General features: G+C 38.6%; 2 protein-coding genes across 3 annotated transcripts in view; both read left to right on the top strand.

The window, feature by feature from the left end:
* Positions 1 to 19,702, top strand: part of dock8 (dedicator of cytokinesis 8) — a 51,912-nt gene extending 32,210 nt beyond the window's left edge. Inside the window, exons 29-48 of the mRNA XM_030143047.1 lie at positions 355 to 518; positions 1,015 to 1,166; positions 2,457 to 2,639; positions 2,855 to 2,981; positions 3,497 to 3,584; positions 3,671 to 3,767; positions 4,146 to 4,280; positions 4,486 to 4,635; positions 7,142 to 7,300; positions 7,395 to 7,495; positions 8,460 to 8,652; positions 9,286 to 9,429; positions 9,604 to 9,735; positions 10,631 to 10,765; positions 11,134 to 11,223; positions 12,141 to 12,377; positions 12,475 to 12,618; positions 13,923 to 14,029; positions 17,229 to 17,399; positions 18,065 to 19,702. Of these exons, the coding sequence (XP_029998907.1) occupies positions 355 to 518; positions 1,015 to 1,166; positions 2,457 to 2,639; positions 2,855 to 2,981; positions 3,497 to 3,584; positions 3,671 to 3,767; positions 4,146 to 4,280; positions 4,486 to 4,635; positions 7,142 to 7,300; positions 7,395 to 7,495; positions 8,460 to 8,652; positions 9,286 to 9,429; positions 9,604 to 9,735; positions 10,631 to 10,765; positions 11,134 to 11,223; positions 12,141 to 12,377; positions 12,475 to 12,618; positions 13,923 to 14,029; positions 17,229 to 17,399; positions 18,065 to 18,116 (2,761 nt within the window). The 3' untranslated portion in view covers positions 18,117 to 19,702. The remainder of the gene's footprint in view (positions 1 to 354; positions 519 to 1,014; positions 1,167 to 2,456; positions 2,640 to 2,854; positions 2,982 to 3,496; positions 3,585 to 3,670; positions 3,768 to 4,145; positions 4,281 to 4,485; positions 4,636 to 7,141; positions 7,301 to 7,394; positions 7,496 to 8,459; positions 8,653 to 9,285; positions 9,430 to 9,603; positions 9,736 to 10,630; positions 10,766 to 11,133; positions 11,224 to 12,140; positions 12,378 to 12,474; positions 12,619 to 13,922; positions 14,030 to 17,228; positions 17,400 to 18,064) is intronic.
* Positions 19,703 to 20,041: 339 nt separating this feature from the next.
* aopep (aminopeptidase O (putative)) overlaps positions 20,042 to 20,150 on the top strand; it is a 76,851-nt gene continuing 76,742 nt past the window's right edge. For both annotated transcript variants that reach the window (XM_030144038.1, XM_030144039.1), the window contains exon 1: positions 20,042 to 20,104. The gene's annotated coding sequence lies outside the window, so the exon portion shown is untranslated. The remainder of the gene's footprint in view (positions 20,105 to 20,150) is intronic.

The raw sequence follows: 20,150 nt of genomic DNA, 5'->3' as shown, positions 1-20,150 counted from the left end.
ACTGACTTTAATTATCCTTGTGAATGAGTTTATTTTGTTTTGAATCAATAGATGCCAAACCAGAAAATGAAAGTAAATGTGATAATGGACTCAATAAAAGATCTATAAAACAAAGTCTGTCAGCCTGAAACTTAGCTTGTTTCCTCAGGCCAAACAGACGCAGCTAACTTCTCTTGACCAACATGTCAGTGTTGTTGTTGAATGACAGTTTGTCGTCAATTATGGCGCCCATTTATTTTGGCACATTTCATGTTCAGATAAATATATTTCTTGCTTTATTTGAGCATGTCATCAGAATATGTGATGCCACATTCCATGAAAAGTGTTTGATTGTTTGGATGTGTTTCTCTACAGGGGAAAAGTCCAGAGAAAGGCCATCAATGCCATCTACAGCCTGCTGTGTTCCCACGATCTTGACCATCGTTGTATTAAACCTGAAGTCAGAGCAAAAGTGGCTGCTCTCTATCTCCCTCTGGTGGGCATCATTATTGACTCCACCAACTATCTGGACTTCACTGGTATGTATATGCACACATATAGACAATATATTTTATGTGCACCAGTGAAGGAATGCATAAACATACTGAAACATAAATTTCATGTATGCTAATTTAAGTACATGCCCTTAAAGTTGTCCTTGGGAATCCATAAACTTTAAAACCATCACGTCATCCCACACTTGCATGCATATAAATTTGGAGATATGTACACAGTGAAGTTGGAACAGTTACGAAATCCAGAATGTTTACACAAACCCCCAATGCATTACTGCTTGTCATTTTCTTTGAATTCACAATAGTTTAGCAGCTTTACTGCTATTTTAGGAGACAACTATCCTCTGTTCAGTATTACAACTACAGACAAGTCCATTTTCACTCCTGAAAATGAAATGCTAATTCTGTAAACTTGTATATGCTTGAGTCCTGTTCCTTCTGTATTTCTAATTGTAAGTGAGAGTGCATCATCTCTACTTTTCTGAAGTTTAACACATATGATACCTGTTTGTCTGTATAGTTTCTGACTCACGTGGTGGGAAAAACAAGACGGGTGGACCTGAGGATGACCTTGAAAATGCCCCACTCATCAATCAGTCTGTTGCCATGGCAATTGCTGGGAACCCCTTTAACACCCTGGGCCGGAATGTTCTTGTTTCCATGGCATCCCTGGTAAAATTATTAATAATATCTTAATTTTCAGATCAAAGCAAATTCTAGAAATACTTTGATTGTTTTTAGATGTTCAGAAGTGCATTTGTGTGCGTGTTTGTGTGAGTCTGTGAGTGCTAAGCTTCCTAACAGGTGAGCTGCACTGAGGTAGACTGATTAGCTGTCAGAGCCACACACACACTTCATCCATCCTGAAAAAAATCACACACACACATACACACGTCTGCAGGAAATGGTTTATGGGCAGGCATGGCCATCATAAGTGAACAGGGCTGTCCTCTTTGACAAACACATCCATCAAGTGTAGCTACAGCAACAACACAGGCACTAAAACTGAATGCTGCCATTCTCCTCCTCCTCCTGTTCTCCAATAGCTGAATCTGTTTCTTTTATGTTGTTACAAAAAAAAATGCCGCTATGGAAAAGCTGCTTTTCACACAAACTGAGCCACTGGCCTGGTATTCATCACAAATCTAAATATGGCTGCCAGAGTACTCTACTTCTTCTTCAGTTTTATGTGCTTCCCTGTCTTCCTGCTTCTCTCACTCTTCTAATCTTAACAACAAGATCTGTGAGGTGAGACGTATTCAAATAAGCCTGTGATGTGTTCTCTATTTGGCTCTGAGAGCCTTGCTCATATCTGCTGTTGAAGAAAGACCTGGAAACCAGGTTTTAGGTGGGACACCAAGAGCACTAGGAGGTTAATGGCTACATTCATCAAAGCTGCCACACAGTGAAGCAGCAGTAGCCCTCTATAGTAGCAATTCATCATCACACCAATGAAGGTAAATTAATCTGCAGTAGATTTAACGCCTATTAAGATGGAGGGAAACTTCACCAACAGCAGTGTGAAATAAGCGGCCAACCACCTTATGTGTTTAGAGCCTTGTGAAATATATACTGTTCGTTTTTATATACTTTTTAAATGTAGTGTGGGTGAAGATAAGTCCAACACTGAGAGGGTTTGAAGATGTGTTTCTTTGTGAGACCTACTTATGAAAGGAGTATATGTATTCATTTTGCATCAAGGCATTTGGATCAAAGCATTCCCCTGACAATCTATTATATTGTGTGATATACATTGAAGGTAATGAAAGGATTCTACAAAGGTAAAAATATACATATTTGTCTTTTGTGTAAACAGTGGAAATCAGGTTTTACTCTGTGAGGTAAGTGGAGCAGTCATATGTATAAAAGTTTTTGTATTCATTTGAGTGCTGGTGCTCCTTCAGCTACAGAGAACTACATTGGTATAATTGTCTTGTTCTTGTTTTCCTCTCCTCTCCTCAGCAAGGTAAATCTGTCGCCACCCTTGCCGCAGACACTAGTCGCCACCTATTGGTGTGTTTCCTGTGGGTGATGAAGAATGCAGATCGGAGCCTGATTCAACGCTGGACTGTAGATATGCCGCCTTCACAGCTCAATAAGCTGCTGGAGCTCCTTACTATCTGTATATCGTGCTTTGAATACAGGGTCAGTTTGCTCGTTCATCATCTTTTATCATTTAAAGAAGATGGATCAAAAAACAACACCACTATCATTTATCATCATTTGTCATGCATTTTCAGCAGACATCTAATTTTTTGTTACTTAAGGGAGTTGATAGTTGTAGAATTTTTTTTTCAATATTCATTTTGTGTTTCATTCAGTTCTAATGTTTCCATCTGTGTGAATGTGTGTGTTTTTAGGGGAAACAGAGCAGTGACAAGGTGAGCACCCAGGCTTTACAGAAATCTCAGCAGGCAAAGCTGCAACTGGAAGAAGCCCTGCTGAGAGGAATGGGGGCCCGTGGGGAAATGATGAAACGAGTTGGAGGTAGAGCATGTCCTTAAACTTTAAGAAATACCCCTTGGAGTTACATTTCCATCAAATATAGATTTGCATTTTCTGCAGCATTTTAAATGTTGAATATGACCTATTTCTGAAACTAATATGCCCTCAAAATTTAAAGACTTATCAGTTTTCTTTTTTGTAGTCAGCAAGTTTTGGTAGGAGCCAGTTTCAGTTTGTGTGACACTTAAAATACCTCTGTGCATGGGAACTCATTTTGTGCAAGATATCTGTCAAAATATGCTTTTAGTACACAGAAGTGTGAGGAAAATAGTAAATGTTTTGTTAGTGTTACAGTTAAAAAAAAAAAAAAAACGCAATCTGCTAATTTTGTATTTTCTTGTATGTCTTTATAATGTATTATCTTTAGAAAACACAATCTAAATGTATGTTTTAAAGTCCTCAGATATCCATGATACTATGTTTGACATAATCTGTGCTTATATTTTACACACTAACAAATCTATAAAATGATTAACTGGGTTTTTGACTTCTCATAGGGATGGATAGGACCGTGGGTCAAAGAGAAAACTTGCGCTGGAGAAAAGACCTCACTCAGTGGAGACAGACAAATGACAGACAGGACAAGTATGTTCAGATGTTTTGTCTCCTCAGGATTTCCAATTCTGTTCTGTTTTGGGTGCTTCATAACTTTGCTTCTACTTTTTATTAAGAACTAAAGCAGAATTGGACCAAGAAGCTATAATCAGTGGAAATTTAGCCACGGAGACCAACCTTATTGTCCTGGATCTACTAGAAACCATCGTACAGGTCAGAACACTTGAACCTGAACCTATACTAGAGCCACAGCATATTTTTTCTTGTAGCAAGGACTGTCAGAAATAGTTTGATCTATAAGCATAATTTATTTACTGGTAAATTGTCTGTCCTAAGTGGTGGTGTAGCATTGGAAATTCACAACAAAACACAAATAGAAGTAGTGAAATGCATGTTTTAAGTGCTGAGATTGGACATGAAGTTGGTTTAATATGCTGACCATATGATTCATATTAACTGTGGATAATTTCATCCATGTAGACTGCACATCAAAGCTTGTTTTCACTGTAAAAGCCACGTTTCTATGAAAACAGGCTATCTCTGTTTAGTTTCAGATGATTGATTTTTTTCATCCATCTGTCTCCCGTTCAGGCGGTGCCTTTGGCCGAATGTAAGGACAGTGTGGTTGGAGGGGTTTTGAAGGTGTTACTCCACTCTCTCACCTGTAACCAGAGTACCACTTTCCTCTCTCACACCTTCAGCACACTCAGAGCGCTAGTTGTGAAGGTACTTTCATTATGTTTATGCTTGTTTACTGCACTTAGTGTAAATTTGAGAGAACGTGTGTGGGCTGCTGTGTTTGCATGAGCATTACCTGTGTCTAAATTAAATGTCTTATTTGTTTGTGGGGGCGGTAACTGCTGATACAAGCCAGAATGATTTATCAATATGTGAGCGTGTCTGGTTGTATATGTGTGTTATGTGCAGTTAGGGGGACCTGTTGTTTGAGGAGGAGGCGGAGCAGTGTGCAGACCTGTGCCAGAAAGTTCTTCAATACTGCAGCAGCCCCGTTGATGACAACAGGAGCCAGGCCTGTGCCACCCTCTACCTCATCATGAGATACAGCTACAGCAATGCCAGCGTGAGCAACATGACACGCACACACATGAAAACACGTTGTGACACACAAAAGATAACAAGCGCAGTTGCACATACACGTCCACAGAGCAAATGTCAGGCATGCTCTACCTTTATGTCACATGAAACCTTATCTAACATCTATGCTTGCAGAGGAAATTGCATTTATGTCAGATTAAATTTAATTTTAGCGCGCGCACATGATTTCAGAATCACTCATGATTTACGTCTTCATGTTCTCGACACAGACAGAAGCAGGGAGATGCACACATCTTATCCTATCTTTTCCACTCTTCCTCTCAAGCACAGCTTTAATGTCTTTTCCATGTCTATTTTGAGCAAGCCGCAGAAAGTTTCTGTTGAAGGATGTGTCTCTGAGTAGAGAGCAGAGAGATATGTCACTGTCTGCCTCTGTATGTTCCCACCCCTCTTTAACTAATGACAGCCAGACCTCTGCATGTGAGTGTGAATGTATGTGTGTGTCTCAGTACATATGTATGAGTGAACATGTGTGCACGGTAAGTATATTCACCTCATGGGCAGTGACTTGGGGAGAGAGAGAAAAAAGAGGGACTGTGATAGAAGAGGAAAAGAGGAAATTATGATAGAGATAGGGAAGTGTTTTTTGCCAGAGGCGACGTGAAGATGGAGGGAAAAAGAAATGACAAAGATTGAGAGGAGACAGTTGTAAAGGAAGAGAGTTTTAGGATAAAGTGTCTCCTTTTTCTTTTTCCCTGCTAGTTTGATAACTGCCCTTTCAGTCAATATTTCCTGTGTTTACACTATGTACAATTTAATGAAAGGCAGATCCAAGCCTGTGGAGCACACTTAAGCACACATACGTTTTCTGCAGTTTAAAGTGATTTCTTTCCCCTCTGCGTGTCCCAGCGTATGTTTGTTTATATGGTGTATACAGAGAGAGCTGTGATCTGAATTAGCGTAGCAGCCGTATGACTCATTCATACAGAACTCACTCTCTGCTTCTTCCTTTGTTTATATTTTTATCCCTTCATCCTCCCTCACGTTGTTCTCCATCTGTCACACACACTTCTTTCTTCTCTCCATCTTTTACTTTTTTTTTTAGATTGTGGTAATAAAATAAAATGCCAGGTCTTTTTCCTGAAATGGAACAAATCACCAAAAACAGTTACATGTGGTTTAAAATGTTGTAGTTTCTAACAAAAAAAAAAAAAAAAAAAAAAATGGAAAGAAAGCTGGAGAAATAGGAAGAGATGAGAATGAAAAGGAGAAAGAGGGACAAGGAGAGTTATGTGTTGACTTAAGTGATCATTTAGGCTACTTTTTGGAACACACACACACACATACACACTGAGTTAGAGGGCAGTGATGGGTGGTTAGGCTCTGGCTCCATGCTCAGTTGAACAGAATGGGGCCGTAGAGATGATCCATGGGTGATTATGTCTCTGCTAATGGGAGATCATTTCCCGCTTAGCTGGTCATGCTGGAGATAGATGGGACTTCACACATACATGGCCACAGTGTCTCTCACACACTCACAGACCTCGCTGCAGAGGATGGAGGGGTGTTTGTCAGGTTAGCTCGAACAAGTAGAGTGAAAAATGGAAAAATAAGAGAACCTGGGTGATGAAAACAACAATGAAAATAGCCCAATATCGAAATAACAATAACCACTGAGTCTTACCTTTGCTAGTCTTATTTATTATGCATTTCAGTATCTTCTAAATACATAGAATATTTGCTTTTAACAACTGAACCTTTTAAGAAAACAAAAAAAAACAATTGCTGAGTCATATTTCCTTTTAATATTTAGCTTTAATTTATTTTATTGTCTCTTGGGCACAGTCTAAATGAACCTTGTCCTCTGTAAAAAGGAACAGTCGCCATAACTCATCTAATGAATAATGTCTGAATTTTCACACAATAAAAATTCAATAAAATGCAAAAACCTACAAATTAAATCACCAAAAGTAAATACTGTATACTTTATAGATTTATCTCATGCACCTACATGATGGTTGTGACTTTGATTGAACGTTACTGACTTTCTTTACATAATTGCAGCAATTTTTTTTTTTCTTTTTTTGTATAATTACTAGAGAGCTCATTATTTTCCTCTCTATGGTTTCATTGCTTCTGTTAAAGATTTTCTGTTTTATCACAAGTATTTTATTGTGCCTTCAAGAGTATCAGTTGTGGACCATTTTGCTTAATAGAATTCAGCCTGATATTTAGCACTACTGTGTGAGTGTAGTGGTGGTAGGAGGGAGGCTGTAGTGGACTTGGGTTCTGGCGTCTGTTATTGACACCACACTGACAAACCAAGCTTGGATATTTGCAAGCTTACTTTCCTATTATGCTAGTTTGTCTTGCCTCTGAGTATAGTGATTATTTCTTCTTTTAGATTATATGAAAACTAAGCAGACCTACACTGTTTTATATCTTACCAGTGTTTATACTGTATTTAATAAATGAAAAACACTGCAGAATGTCAGACCATAAAATTCACTGCAGTCCACTCTGTCTGTCAGAATTTCTCAAGAGTGAAGATGCAGGTCACCATGTCTTTGGCCTCTCTCGTGGGCAAGTCATCAGACTTTCAGGAGGAATACTTGCGACGCTCACTCCGTACCATCCTAGCTTATGCCGAGGAGGACACAGAGATGCAGAACACTCAGCTACCTTCACAGGTAGAAAATAATACACGTACACATGCACCTGCACCGCTGATACTGCTGATATTTGGACTTCATGCCTGTCTTTTGTATGTCACTGTATTTTTAGGTTGATGAGCTTCTAAGGAACCTTAACAGTATTTTGTCAGACACAGTGAAGATGAGGGAGTTTCAGGAGGATCCTGAGATGCTTATGGACCTCATGTACAGGTAAGGACTAAAAGTATCTTCCGTAATTGCATTGTGGCCTTGTCTTTCTGTCTTCAGTGTCTCTCTGTCTGTTAATATCTCATTTTCAGCCTATGCTCACTCTCATCACCCTGTGGCTTCTCTCAGTGTTTCAGTGCTGGTTCCTATTTCTCTGTGGTCTGCCTTGTTTTGCCTCTATTTGCTGCCCTCACTATGGAAACCATGTGGTAGCAGTTTAGTCTTCTGATCTGGCTTTGTGTATATGCAAATCAAATAGTGTGTGTGTGTACAAATCTGTGTGAAAGCACGAAGGGGAAACACTGAGACAAAGAGCGCATACATGTCCTGTATGTTGATTTAGGCACTTTACCTCTACATGCTGTAATGTCACCGACATGTGCCATTTATCACGCACCTTTCTGTTTGAGTTTTGCTCAAAGTCACCTGCAGGGTGTCTGACAGCTCCACAAAATGAACCATTAGCTTTACACACTTAACTAAGCTCACCCTGACATTTACCTCTAAGCTCCCAAACTCACAAAGGTCAGTGATGCAGGAGCCATTTGGCCCCCAGATGCATGAATTCATTTGTAAGTATAGTAGTGACTCACCTACTCTGTAATTAAATGCAATTCATGTTTTAGTTTTATTCCTATGTGTTTGGCCTAATGATTATTCAGGCTTTGCATTAACAGAAAACAATTAACATGTTTTTGGATTTAATTGCATATCTTTAGTTAAATATGTTTATCCCATCTGTAACCTCATGCACAGATTTTAGATTTGGGTATTTATGTGTTTTATATTCTGTGTGTTTTATTTGTAATTAGTGATTTACACATTTATTTGGACATAGACATTATGCTTTTGTAGTATTTTTGGACTCATGCCAAAACATAAATAACAAGCCTTAAACACACTAAGAACCTACTTATCTTCATGTCATTAACTTCTACTTCACCATTTGCATTAATTTACTCCCCAGGATAGCAAAGGGCTACCAGACGTCTCCTGACCTCCGTCTGACCTGGCTGCAGAACATGGCAGAGAAGCACAACAACAGGAAGTGCTACACTGAGTCGGCTATGTGCCTGGTTCACGCTGCTGCCCTGGTGGCGGAGTATCTCAGTATGCTGGAAGACCACAAGTACCTCCCTGTTGGCAGTGTCACCTTCCAGGTATAGAGAAATCATACACATGCAGATGAACAGAAAGGATTTAAACACAAACAGATGTTCAGTGAAAAAGCATGAGGAAAACAACAATTACAGCCACATAAATATGCATTAATCATTTGTTTGTTGTGGCTGGTGGTTGTTTTGTTGAATGGAAGCAAACCCTTCCTTGCACAAAATATCACATTATGCATTTCCCCAAGGATGATTTCCAAAATTGGTTGTGTGTGTCCAGAGGGGGGAGCTGTACACTCATAACGTCAACATATAAATATGCTCCCTTGGTAGCACTGCTTAACACAAAGCCTTTGAAGTTGAAGAGGGGGGGGGGGGACCCAAATGTGCTCCAGAGGGAGCATGTGAACAGACTGTCCCCCTGAACTAAAAATAAACACTTCTAAGAGCAGCTCCAATGATAAGGTGTTATTGATGACCTGTATCAGACAGGAGGTCTCTGTGGCGCTCAGGTACAAGACATTCTAACCTGCAGCAGTCAGCAGGTCATTGATTGGATGGTCATCAAATTAGTTCCATTTTAAACTGTAGGACATCTCCCTTTAAAGCCAGCCACGTGATTGATTATTTGATTAAGAGGGTTAATTGATTGATTAACCAACTGATTTTCTCCCTCCTCAGAACATATCCCCCAATGTGCTGGAGGAGTCTGCAGTGTCAGATGACATCCTCTCCCCAGATGAGGACGGGGTGTGTTCCGGACGCTATTTCACCGAGAGCGGCCTGGTGGGACTGCTGGAGCAGGCTGCTGAACTTTTCAGCAATGTGAGACATCTGAGCTATGTTAACATTGGATGTGGTGCATAGAAATGTTCTAAGTGATTCATATTAGTCATTGATAAATATTAGGATTGTTATTTTGGATTAATGTTTTTGATGACAAGTGAAAATAATTTCTCTGTCATGTAACAATAATGAAAGCCCAACCTGTCTTATTAGGGTGGTCTTTATGAGGCTGTGAACGAGGTCTACAAGATCATCATACCAATCCTTGAAGCACATAGAGACTTCAGAAAGCTGGCATCCACTCATGATAAACTACAGAGAGCCTTTGATAACATCATTCAGAAGGTAATAACTGCATTACAGGGGCACATTCATTTATTGAATATACAGTACCGTGAAAAAGCCCTAGGCCAACATTAGGTTTGTTGGTTTAGTAAAGTTTTAATGACCACACTGGCATTTCTCAGTCTCGGTATCAAGATACAATCTGAATATGTGGCAAGTATGTACAGCAGTAAAATTACTACTTTCACAGGAAAAACAGCTTCTATAAACCAAAATGGTAGTATTTACTGTGACCTCACTATATGCTTAATATGTCTTTAACCCTTTTGATCAATATGAGATTTATAGTATTCATTTTCTAATGTTTTATACAATGTTTCATTTAACACGTCTGATGTTTCTGTTTGTGCTGCCTTTTGTCATTGGTACAGGGGTCACACTTAGTAGTGACATTAACCTCTAGAACCTTTTTGTGCATCTTTTCAGGCTGTACACATATTTCCTACATTTTCGTGTTGTCAGTGAAGAAAAAAGAATGAAAAATATGCTCATTTCAATCCTGCAAAAACAACAAAGCTGAAAGTGGCCCAAGACTTTTGTACAGTACTATATGTTAGAAATACATTGAGATTCTGATGCTTTAGTTAGTCATGAAGAAATATATAGACTTAAATTTCATCAATTTTGATTTTTCAAGTTCATATCTGTTCCTTTAACATTACTTTAGACAACTAAGGCCTTCAAAAGATACAATTAACATAATGTTGCTCTCAAGAATAAGATTAGGTTTTATTCAGATGGTTTACAGGCACATCAAATTTTAAACTGATCCTTTCAAAGGTTTCTTCACAGTAAAGCCCCCATAAAAGGCTATTAACATAATGAAGAAGAATATAATACTGATGTCACGCTGATTACAGACTAATATAAAATCCTCCTCTTTGTTTCTCCCCAGGGCCATAAGAGGATGTTTGGAACGTATTTTCGCGTAGGTTTTTATGGGGCCAAGTTCGGAGACCTGGACGAAAGGGAATTCATTTATAAGGAACCAGGGATCACACATCTGCCCGAGATATCCCACAGACTGGAGGTAAGAGACACCAATGACAGTGTGTTATGTGTGGACCAGCTTGAACATAATGAGAGACCTAAAGTGTGACAAATCTGAACAGGGCTCAGATTCATCCATCTGTTCTGAGGTGCTCATATATCTTGGCAAAGCAGGCATGTCATGAAGAGCAATTCACTGTCAACATCCGTCTTTAATCCATTAAACCAATGAATTACTTGTTAACTGAAATGAAATTAATTTTATGCTTTTAAATGTTTTTCAAGAAGCATTGCACGCTCTATTTAATAGCCTTGAATATCAATACATCTGAATAATCTTTACTAAAACATCATGGTGCATTATCTTTATAAACAGTGTTATTTTCTAACAACACAATTCCCTTCTAGAATTTCTACAGTCAGTGTGTTGGAGAGGACACACTGGTGATGATTAAGGACTCAACACCAGTGGACAGAAAACAACTCAACCCCAACAAGGTAGGATTAATGTCATGTCATAACAATGCCATACAGTGCGTTGCTATTCTTAACAATAAAAAAAACACTTGTAATAATCTTCTTGGTAGTTCTTCTCGGTTCAACTGGGGTGGTTTAGCTCTTTTGAAAATGTTTTGTCAATGAAACAATGAAAGACGAAACATTTTCAAAAGAGCTAAACCCGCCCAGTTGAACCGAGAAGAACTACCGAGAAGAACGATGACCTGGGCAATTAAGAACCTACACAGACACTTGTAAAAATCCTTATGTTTTCATAGATTCTTGCAGCACAAACTATTAACTGATAATTCAAAGAATATGTGTTTTATTAGGCTATAGTTAAAGGTTAAATGCATATTACACAGGTGATATTTATCCTGCAAATTTCTTATTACAGTGGATAGTAACAGTGAAACTCATGTAATTAATAGCTTTTAAATGTAATATATCTGTTGTGAAATAACGCCATAAATACATAAAGAAGTAGAGCATGCCTAGACATGGAGAAATGCGATGTATAAAATCATATTACTTACCTGTTTTAACCAGGCACATTTAATAACTCAATATAACACATTTGCTGCATCAAAATAATATATTGCATGATTTCTTTGTTTGTATACTTGTATTTACCCATCAGAAATTGCAAATTAATAATACAGTAGTCCTAAAAATAAGGATGTGTCCAGAGGATGTGGGAGTAAAAATCAGCTCAGGACAATTTGAATAGATTCAGTGTTATGTAAATTCAGCATCTCTTTTGCTGACTCTAAGCCTCTGGGAAAGGAAGCATTAAACAACCTAGTGGCTGTGGGCAAAATAAATAAAGAGATAAACTAGAGAGCTGAATTTTTATCACAGTGTATTGCGTCTCGTATTTATAAATAATACAGAAACAAAATGTCACTCCTCTTCAGGCATATATCCAGATCACTTATGTGGAGCCCTACTTTGATGACTACGAGATGAAAGACAGGCTGACAAACTTCGAGAAGAACTTCAACCTGCGGCGCTTCATGTACACCACCCCTTTCACCAAGAGCGGACGACCACGGGGTGAACTCAACGAGCAGTACAAGAGGAAGACCATCCTCACCACCATGCATGCCTTCCCCTACGTCAAGACTCGCATCAATGTCATTCAGAAAGAGGAGGTAATTTCACAAGTGACATTTTTTGCTCATTCCTCGACTGGTGATTGAAGCTTGAAGATGTAAAGTATATATGATATTACCCTTTTTCTATTTGTAGTTTGACCTAACGCCGATTGAGGTGGCCATAGAGGACATGCAGAAGAAGACTAGAGAGCTCGCAGTTGCCACACACAGAGAACAACCAGATGCTAAGATGTTACAAATGCTGCTACAAGGCTCTGTGGGTGCCACCGTCAACCAGGTAATCGAAGAACATCACAGATATTTTAAAAGTGTGAAGGAGAAATGCCACTGATTTCCTTGATGCCATTGTGGTTGAATAGTTGTTATTGTGTTTTATTATTCATTGTGTATCATGTATGTGTTTTGTATTGTTTGGACTTTGTTTGGCTGCTACCTTGGCCAGGTCTGCCTTGCAAAAGAGATTTCTAATCTCAATAAGACTTCCTGATTAAATAGAGGTGTAAAAAAAAATGGTGAATGAATAAAAAGCATCAGTGTAAACACTATCTATCCAGAGTGAAATTGAAATCATCACTTACTTAACCAAACACGGGCTGCTTTAGCAAAAGTGATTGCACTTTTTGTCTCTGGAGTGGTCCTCCTTAATGTGTGAGGGAAAATAAACCAGAATAATTCAACCCTATTTATTTAGATCACATGTACAGTTTTCATTGTAGTAACAGAGTGCAGGTAAGAGACATGACAGTGATCACACTTCAAAGCCCACACCCCATCCATAACCCTAATCCTTCTTTTGCTTTTCCACTGATTTAGTTAAAACGTCAATCCATGGCCCCTCTTCCTTTCATGTCTCTGCTGCACGGCATGCTGAACCGGAGGTCTCTTTGATCTGATAGCTTCCAGGTCCTGCCAGCATGGTGAATGTTAGAGTAATGATGAAGCTAGCTACGGCGTCTCTGTTCCGTCCCCCTTTGCTTTATCTTCCGACGTCTAATCTGACAGGTCCCTCGCTTCGACCTGATGGTTGTATACATAACACTAATGCTCAGCAGCTCCGTAAACATATAACTCTTGGCTGTAATCAGCACAGGAGGCTGTGTTTCTGTGTGTGTGGGTCCACAGCTCAGACCAAGCACTGAGGCCCAGGCCCAATGCGTTTATGATGCTAATCAGAGCTGTTTAACTGTGCCTGTCGTGAGGCATGCATTGTGCGAGCGTGCTGTGGTTTTATGATGAATATAAGTTAGGATAACAAGATCTCATACTGGGCAAATGGAAGCCAAATGGCGGGTGTATGCAGGGATCTTGGTGACATTAGCCATGCAGCAGACTAATCATGACTCCTTCTCTGATCTGATCTCTTCCTCATGTTCTAGTTCAACATGTTGGCCCTTAGTTACATTAGCCATTCAGTTAGCAACTCATTTCCCCCTGTCTAAATGAAGGACATTTTCTTTCCTCCTTTGTCCAAACACTTCCTCTCTCTCTTTCCTTCCTCTGTTATTGCTTTCTCTTTCTTTGTGTCTCAAATCCCGTCTCTTTGTTTTCGTCCCTTTCCTCTTCTCTCCTCCCCTGTTGTAGGGCCCATTGGAGGTGGCCCAGGTCTTCCTGAATGAGATCCCAGCAGACCCGAAGCTGTTCCGTCACCACAATAAACTGCGCTTGTGTTTCAAAGAGTTTATAATGAGGTAAGGTATGATCAAAGAAGCACCACCTAGTGACACGCACAGCAACAAAGCCAGGCAAAAGTAAGGGAAAGTCGCCCAAAAATACAAAGAAATGAGAACTTCCATAGTGAGCCACAAGCATAAAGGAGTTCAGTCGCTATTTTATTTTTTTTATGTTGTATTTCTGTTTCTCTTTTATCACTACCGGTGCTGGAACAGTTCCTCAAAGAGATACCTGAGTAGAAAATGTGCTAATCTTTTTAGAGACTCAAACAAGTGAAAGTTTTCTATGGGATGCTGGGTAAATACAATTACTGATGTTAGTGTAGGAGTTTAAAGCAGCACTAAAGAAATCTGTGACTGATGGAGACTGATATCCTGCCGTTTTGGCCTTGTGTCAGTAAAGATGTACAGATGGAAATGATAATTGCTACTAATTTGCAGTGAATAGTGAAGAAAACCAAGTGGGTTGGAAGAATGTGAATTAATAGAACCCATTTTTCATTTCCCATATGATGATGGCAAATATTTTCTCATAATATCACCAAACTGCTTTGAGGTTTTTTGTTACCAAGACTGTATTATATTTTGAATATTCAGAAGATGATTTAAAATCCTACCCACAGGAGTGTTTCTGAGACTATGTTGATTTCTTAAATTGTGTGCTTGTGTGCATTTGTGTGTGTGTGTGCGTGCGTGCATGCGTGTGCCTTCATCTCATGGGCATTTACTGTTTGCCTCCAAAAGGTGGTTTTCATTTTCTAACCCACATGTCACATTCCAGCTGCCTTGATTGCTACAAGCAGGTTGACAAATATTTACTGTAATTTCAGTAAGGTTTGTTTTCTATCCTAAATCCAGGCAAGCTGGCACTGGACCCTTTGTGTGCCAATGTGCTTGACAGCGGTGCTCTTAAAAAAACCCAAAAAGAGGCTTTTTTTTTTTAGTGTTTAGTCATCCTACGCTGAAATATTGAGTGGCAGATCTGTGTGTGACATTGACATATGTTTGTTGAAACTGTAAACTAGACTTTTTGGCTTAATCACTGAGCAACAACCAATGTCTCTTACAGAAATTGTCAAGAGGCGGTCAAGTGTTTTAATATATGTTTTGAACACATATAACATTTATCCAAGTCCTCAGTAACTGCCAGCAATGACCACACATTTTTATTTATAAACTACGGAAAATATCATAAATACTAGTCCATATCTATTTTTTTTTTCCTCTCCACTTTTTAAATCATACTTAAAGGCATGTGATATCATGTGATCAACATGATCAGCACTGAGGTTAAAACTTTGGGCACAGTAGTTGTAGATGTAACTTGTCCTTATATTTTTGTATACAAGCGCTTCAGACTAGCTTCTTCTATTGAATTTTTGCAATACTTACTTTTTGAATACTGATGATTATGATTTTACCCCTCCGCCAACTTCTGACCAAAAGGGTATTGTAATCGTTTTGTCATCTGTCTGTCTGTCCGTCCATTCAATGACATAATCACATTATCTGAAGAATGCATCGAGATATCTGCACCAAATTTATACTGTGGATGCATCTTGGTATGGAGCAGAAGCTTATTGAAAATAGGTGACCTTGACCTACTTTTTCTAGGTCCATTGGTCTTGTGCAGTTATAATATCTGAGTACTTTCAAATATAAATATGAATGTAATATATTTTACACAAAGACAATCTAATCTAAATTTTAGGGCAGTAACTTTCAACAGAATTTTACACTATGTTTGGCCGAGGGGTATTAAAAGAGCACAGCATGTTATGTTTTTTTGTTTTGATTTGTTTTGTTTTTTCAACAAGAATATGATTAAAAATCAGAGGAATGTATGAGAAGAAATTACATTTAAAAAAATCAAACCAAGCCGCCAGATAGTCCGCGAGATAACATCAGACCTTTTTTATGTTTCGGAAAATCCTTTTACTCTAGTCGGCTGTCTTTAATGCTCAATACCCTCTGTATTTACTGTATACTGTTACTCGACATTGCAGTTTCCATATTACCCTCATTAAAGGCTAAGAGATAAACTCAGACATGTGTTTGCAATCATCCCCGTCTCTGTGATTTCCTGCACACTGGTCTGTATTTTGGCCATTACATATGTCATGTCAGAAAACTGTGAGTAGACCCCATACCTGCTCTCTGGTCTTAGTTCCGCTCAGAGCTAGTAGTGCTCTCTCTACCAATGAGCATTTTCTTTTAAAGTACATAAGACCTGAGGATATTTTTTTTTTTTTACCTCTCTTCTTCCACTGGCTGGTTTTTGAAATGGGCTTGTGGGTCATTTACATTTTAGCGCACATTCAAGCAGAAGATTCCTGGGAAAACCTAATAGGCATGGAAGAGTTCCTTACAGTCAAGTGCATTGTTAACTCATTTAGAATTCTGGCATGCAAAGAGTCCAATTAAGTCAAGTCGTTACGGGACATAGTTACCATGAGGCAAGAAGCTGGAGGATAGAGGATGGATTACAGCTAGATTGGATGACAAGGATCCATTGTTGAGCCTGATCATGTTTGAGGATGTGGCATTGCATTATGAAAGCCAAAGAGTGTATTTATGGCTACATCTTTATCTCATTCATTGAGTTTGGGAAGAAAAAAAAACAAAACATCTTCCTGAACTAGGGATGTCCGATATTGGCTTTTTTGCCAAAAACCGATATGCCGATATTGTCCAACACTTAATTTCCAATTCCGATATCTACCGATACCGCTGTCGATATATGTGGGATATTAAACTAATTTTAGGTAACATCACATATCTCCTGTCATGGAATTAACACATCATGCCTAATTTTATTGTGATGCCCCATTGGATGCATTCTCAAATGCAACAAGGCTTTCAAAATGTAAACACTGTCTGTGCAAAGAATACATACTTCAACTTAAGTTGTGGAAAAAATGCCATATTTATTTATTTTCTCTCCCTCCCTCCATGAGTCTATTACAGTGTGGCAACTCTACTGTAAAATTTTGAAAACTGCACATTTCTTTCAGCTACAAACAATGCTTCATTTACACGTTGGTAAATACAGGCGAAATCAAGGCATTATTTTATCGGTTTTGATGATAGGCAAAAAAAAACGATAACGATATTCACCGATATTACATTTTATGCCAATATCGGGTCCGATAATATCGGCCCACCGATATTATTGGACATCCCTATCCTGAACTGATTCCACTTTGCTGTCCTGTAGGTGTGGGGAGGCAGTAGAGAAGAATAAGCACCTAATCACCTCAGACCAGAAGGAGTACCAGCAAGAGCTAAAAAAGAACTACAACCGCCTTAGAGAAAGCTTGAGGCCCATGCTGGAGAGGAAGATTCCTGAGCTGTATAAACCCATCATCAGGCCTCGTCTGGAAAACAGGTAAACAAACCCACCAAAGTAACAGCCAATACTGCTTTGACAAGAATGACCAAGGTGAAAAAACACCTATCATTGATCTTTTCATCACTGCGTATGATTGCTGTACCCAAAGAAAAGTGAGAACAAATGGAATTGAGCAGAGATCCATTTGCTTTGTCCGTGTCACCTCTACAAATATTGACGGCTGAACCAGAGCCATCGTACACAAACTGAGATGAAACAGTGCTGATGCCAAACTGCTCCCAGGAATTAATAAAGACAGTTTTTTTTTTTTCACTAGATAGTTTTATATCCCACCGTGATAAACGTGAAGCATCAGTTCATAGCTTTTCTAAACTGCAGACTAGTCTTAACAAAATGGAATATATCTTTATGTGTTACATACATGTGTCCTTGTAAAGAAGTGGGTGAATAAAATGAGGAAGTTACTGCAGTTGTTGAAAGTTGTATTCTCTGCTCACATTGTATAGAAAGACCTTTTCAGTTGATAGATCAAGAGTAATTAAAAGAACAAAACAACAGTCTTGTTCTTGGAAACCTTTACTTTGCTTTTGTGCTCCGATTCCCACCCGTCCTTCCTCCTCTTCCCACTCCTTATGACTCACTTTCTGTTGTTGCCATCTTCTTCTCTTCTTCCCTGATTCACTGTCCTCTTGTTCACAAAGGGATTCCTTCAAACGCTTAAGTTTCCGCCGAGCTCAGGAGGAAAACTCGTGAGATGCCATGGCTTGTCTAAGGAAGTGCTATGAAGAGGAAGGGGAGGCTGTCACAAAACTGCGAGAGGAAGAGCGGCGATAAGATGAAAAGAGGAGACGAAGGAGGAAAGGAGCTGCTAGTGATACCCTCATACTTGGAGGATTCGCAATCACTTTCTTCACAATCTAGCAGTGTTTTTTATTGTATGCTGTATGTCCATTTTTAGGATTTCATGGTTACTTGTTACAGGAGCCAAAAAGAGGAATTTGGCAAGGAAAGTGTAGCTTATTGAGAATTTCACTGTTAAATCTTCAGATGCTTTTTGGTCTGTTGATTTTCCTTTTTAGATAACAGCAAGTCCTAAAAGTGCTGCAAAACATTTCCTCTGGGTTGGTAAAGAGGCAGGCTAGAGTTCTCTCTGAGGTCCTTGCTGGCCCGGGGCCTGTATGTGTGCCAATAATGCTAAGTGTCCTGTGTGTATGTGTAAATGTGTAAATGAATGTGTTTATTCAAACAGTGTATAGAGTAGAATATTTTGGTGCCGTACTGAAGTCACTTTGTATTCAGTGATGATTCTGTTATGCTGTGTGCCTCTAAAATTCCACATTGGGCATTTCTGCATGATATATGACAGTTGGTCCAGCAAAAGGATAGATGGGTGTTTGCACTTGAAAAATAGATACAAATTCCTCTGTCAGGTTTTGTCATTCTTTTTCATTTTAAACACACATCATGTGGCCATGTAGCTTGTGTTAGAGTTGACTGATGTCATCTTGCGGGACACAAACCTATACACAAACTAAACTCTGAATCCACATTTTGTATAAAGGAGATAAAGTATCTTCCACTAGCTGTTTACAAAGGTTTGAGAAACTTTTTTTGATTTAACTTTAATTTTTAGATGAATAATAGCAATAATGTTTGAAGAGAAACTCCTCTAGGCAAGACTCGGTGCACCATAATGATCAAAATGTTCTTGTTCTTAATAATACTTAATAGTTTGTAAATAGCCCACTTTCTACAACACACACAGTGCCAAATTTAATTCTTTATTTACTTAGGGAGTAAGATACTTAGCCAGAGATGCAATATTTTAACAGTTGCCCAGCACAGTTTGTGCTTAGCATTGTGAATTATGTTTACTCCACATGTCAGATACATTCCAAAAGAGAAATTTGACATTTAACAAACGGCTCATTTTGTCTGTTATGTTGCAAATCATACTGTATGTAAGTGAGAGTGCTAGTATTTCAAAAGTTGGTATGCATTTTTATATATAAATACTCACTTGTTGTCCATGTGCTTCCAGGTACATAAATGAGTTATTGAATGAATTATCATTTTAAAATGGCTGACGAAGTTGGAAAAGTTATGCAACTTGGGTATCATTTGTGAGTTTTTATTAAAAATGTGTGCCTATTTTTGAGACATGCAGAATGTTTGTTTTAGACTATGTATTGGTGGAATTCAACCACTGGAAAAGCATTTCGTGTTCTTCACTTTTTTGTATGTCCATATCTGTTGTGTTTTATTAAATGTGGAATTTTAACATGTCATGCATACAATGTTCAAAAAGCAGCTGAATAAAATTTAATATATGCACAGTTGTCATAAATCTGCGTTGTGATTTATCATTATTATTATTATTATTATTATTATTATTATTATTATTATTATATTAGTAGTAGTAGTATCAGTTAATGTCCTTGCTGGTTGGTATCTACACACATCTAAAGATGACATTTAATTTCAAGTCACTGTAGTGGTTATAGTTGTAATGCAGATGTTTTTCTCAACATTTTTCATACTTAAAAATATTCCATTTAATCTAAATTTGATCATTAATGGAAGTTAAAAATTACAACCCAAGTAAAAAGCAGGAAAATCCCTCGACGGAGAACTACAAAGTCTTGCCGTCGAGTCGTTGTGACGTCATCACCACGCGACTTGAACATGCCGGACGCTATATAAAGAATTCGTTCACAATCAGCGTGGAGTGATGCTGAGCGGTATGTAAACTATTGTTCAGACCTGTAATTAAACGCACCGGTCGTC

Source organism: Sphaeramia orbicularis, chromosome 9, assembly GCF_902148855.1.
Source record: "Sphaeramia orbicularis chromosome 9, fSphaOr1.1, whole genome shotgun sequence".
In the NCBI taxonomy this organism is placed as follows: Eukaryota; Metazoa; Chordata; class Actinopteri; order Kurtiformes; family Apogonidae; genus Sphaeramia; species Sphaeramia orbicularis.
Note: the sequence above shows the minus strand (reverse complement) of the source record. Positions and strands in the feature narration are given on the sequence as shown.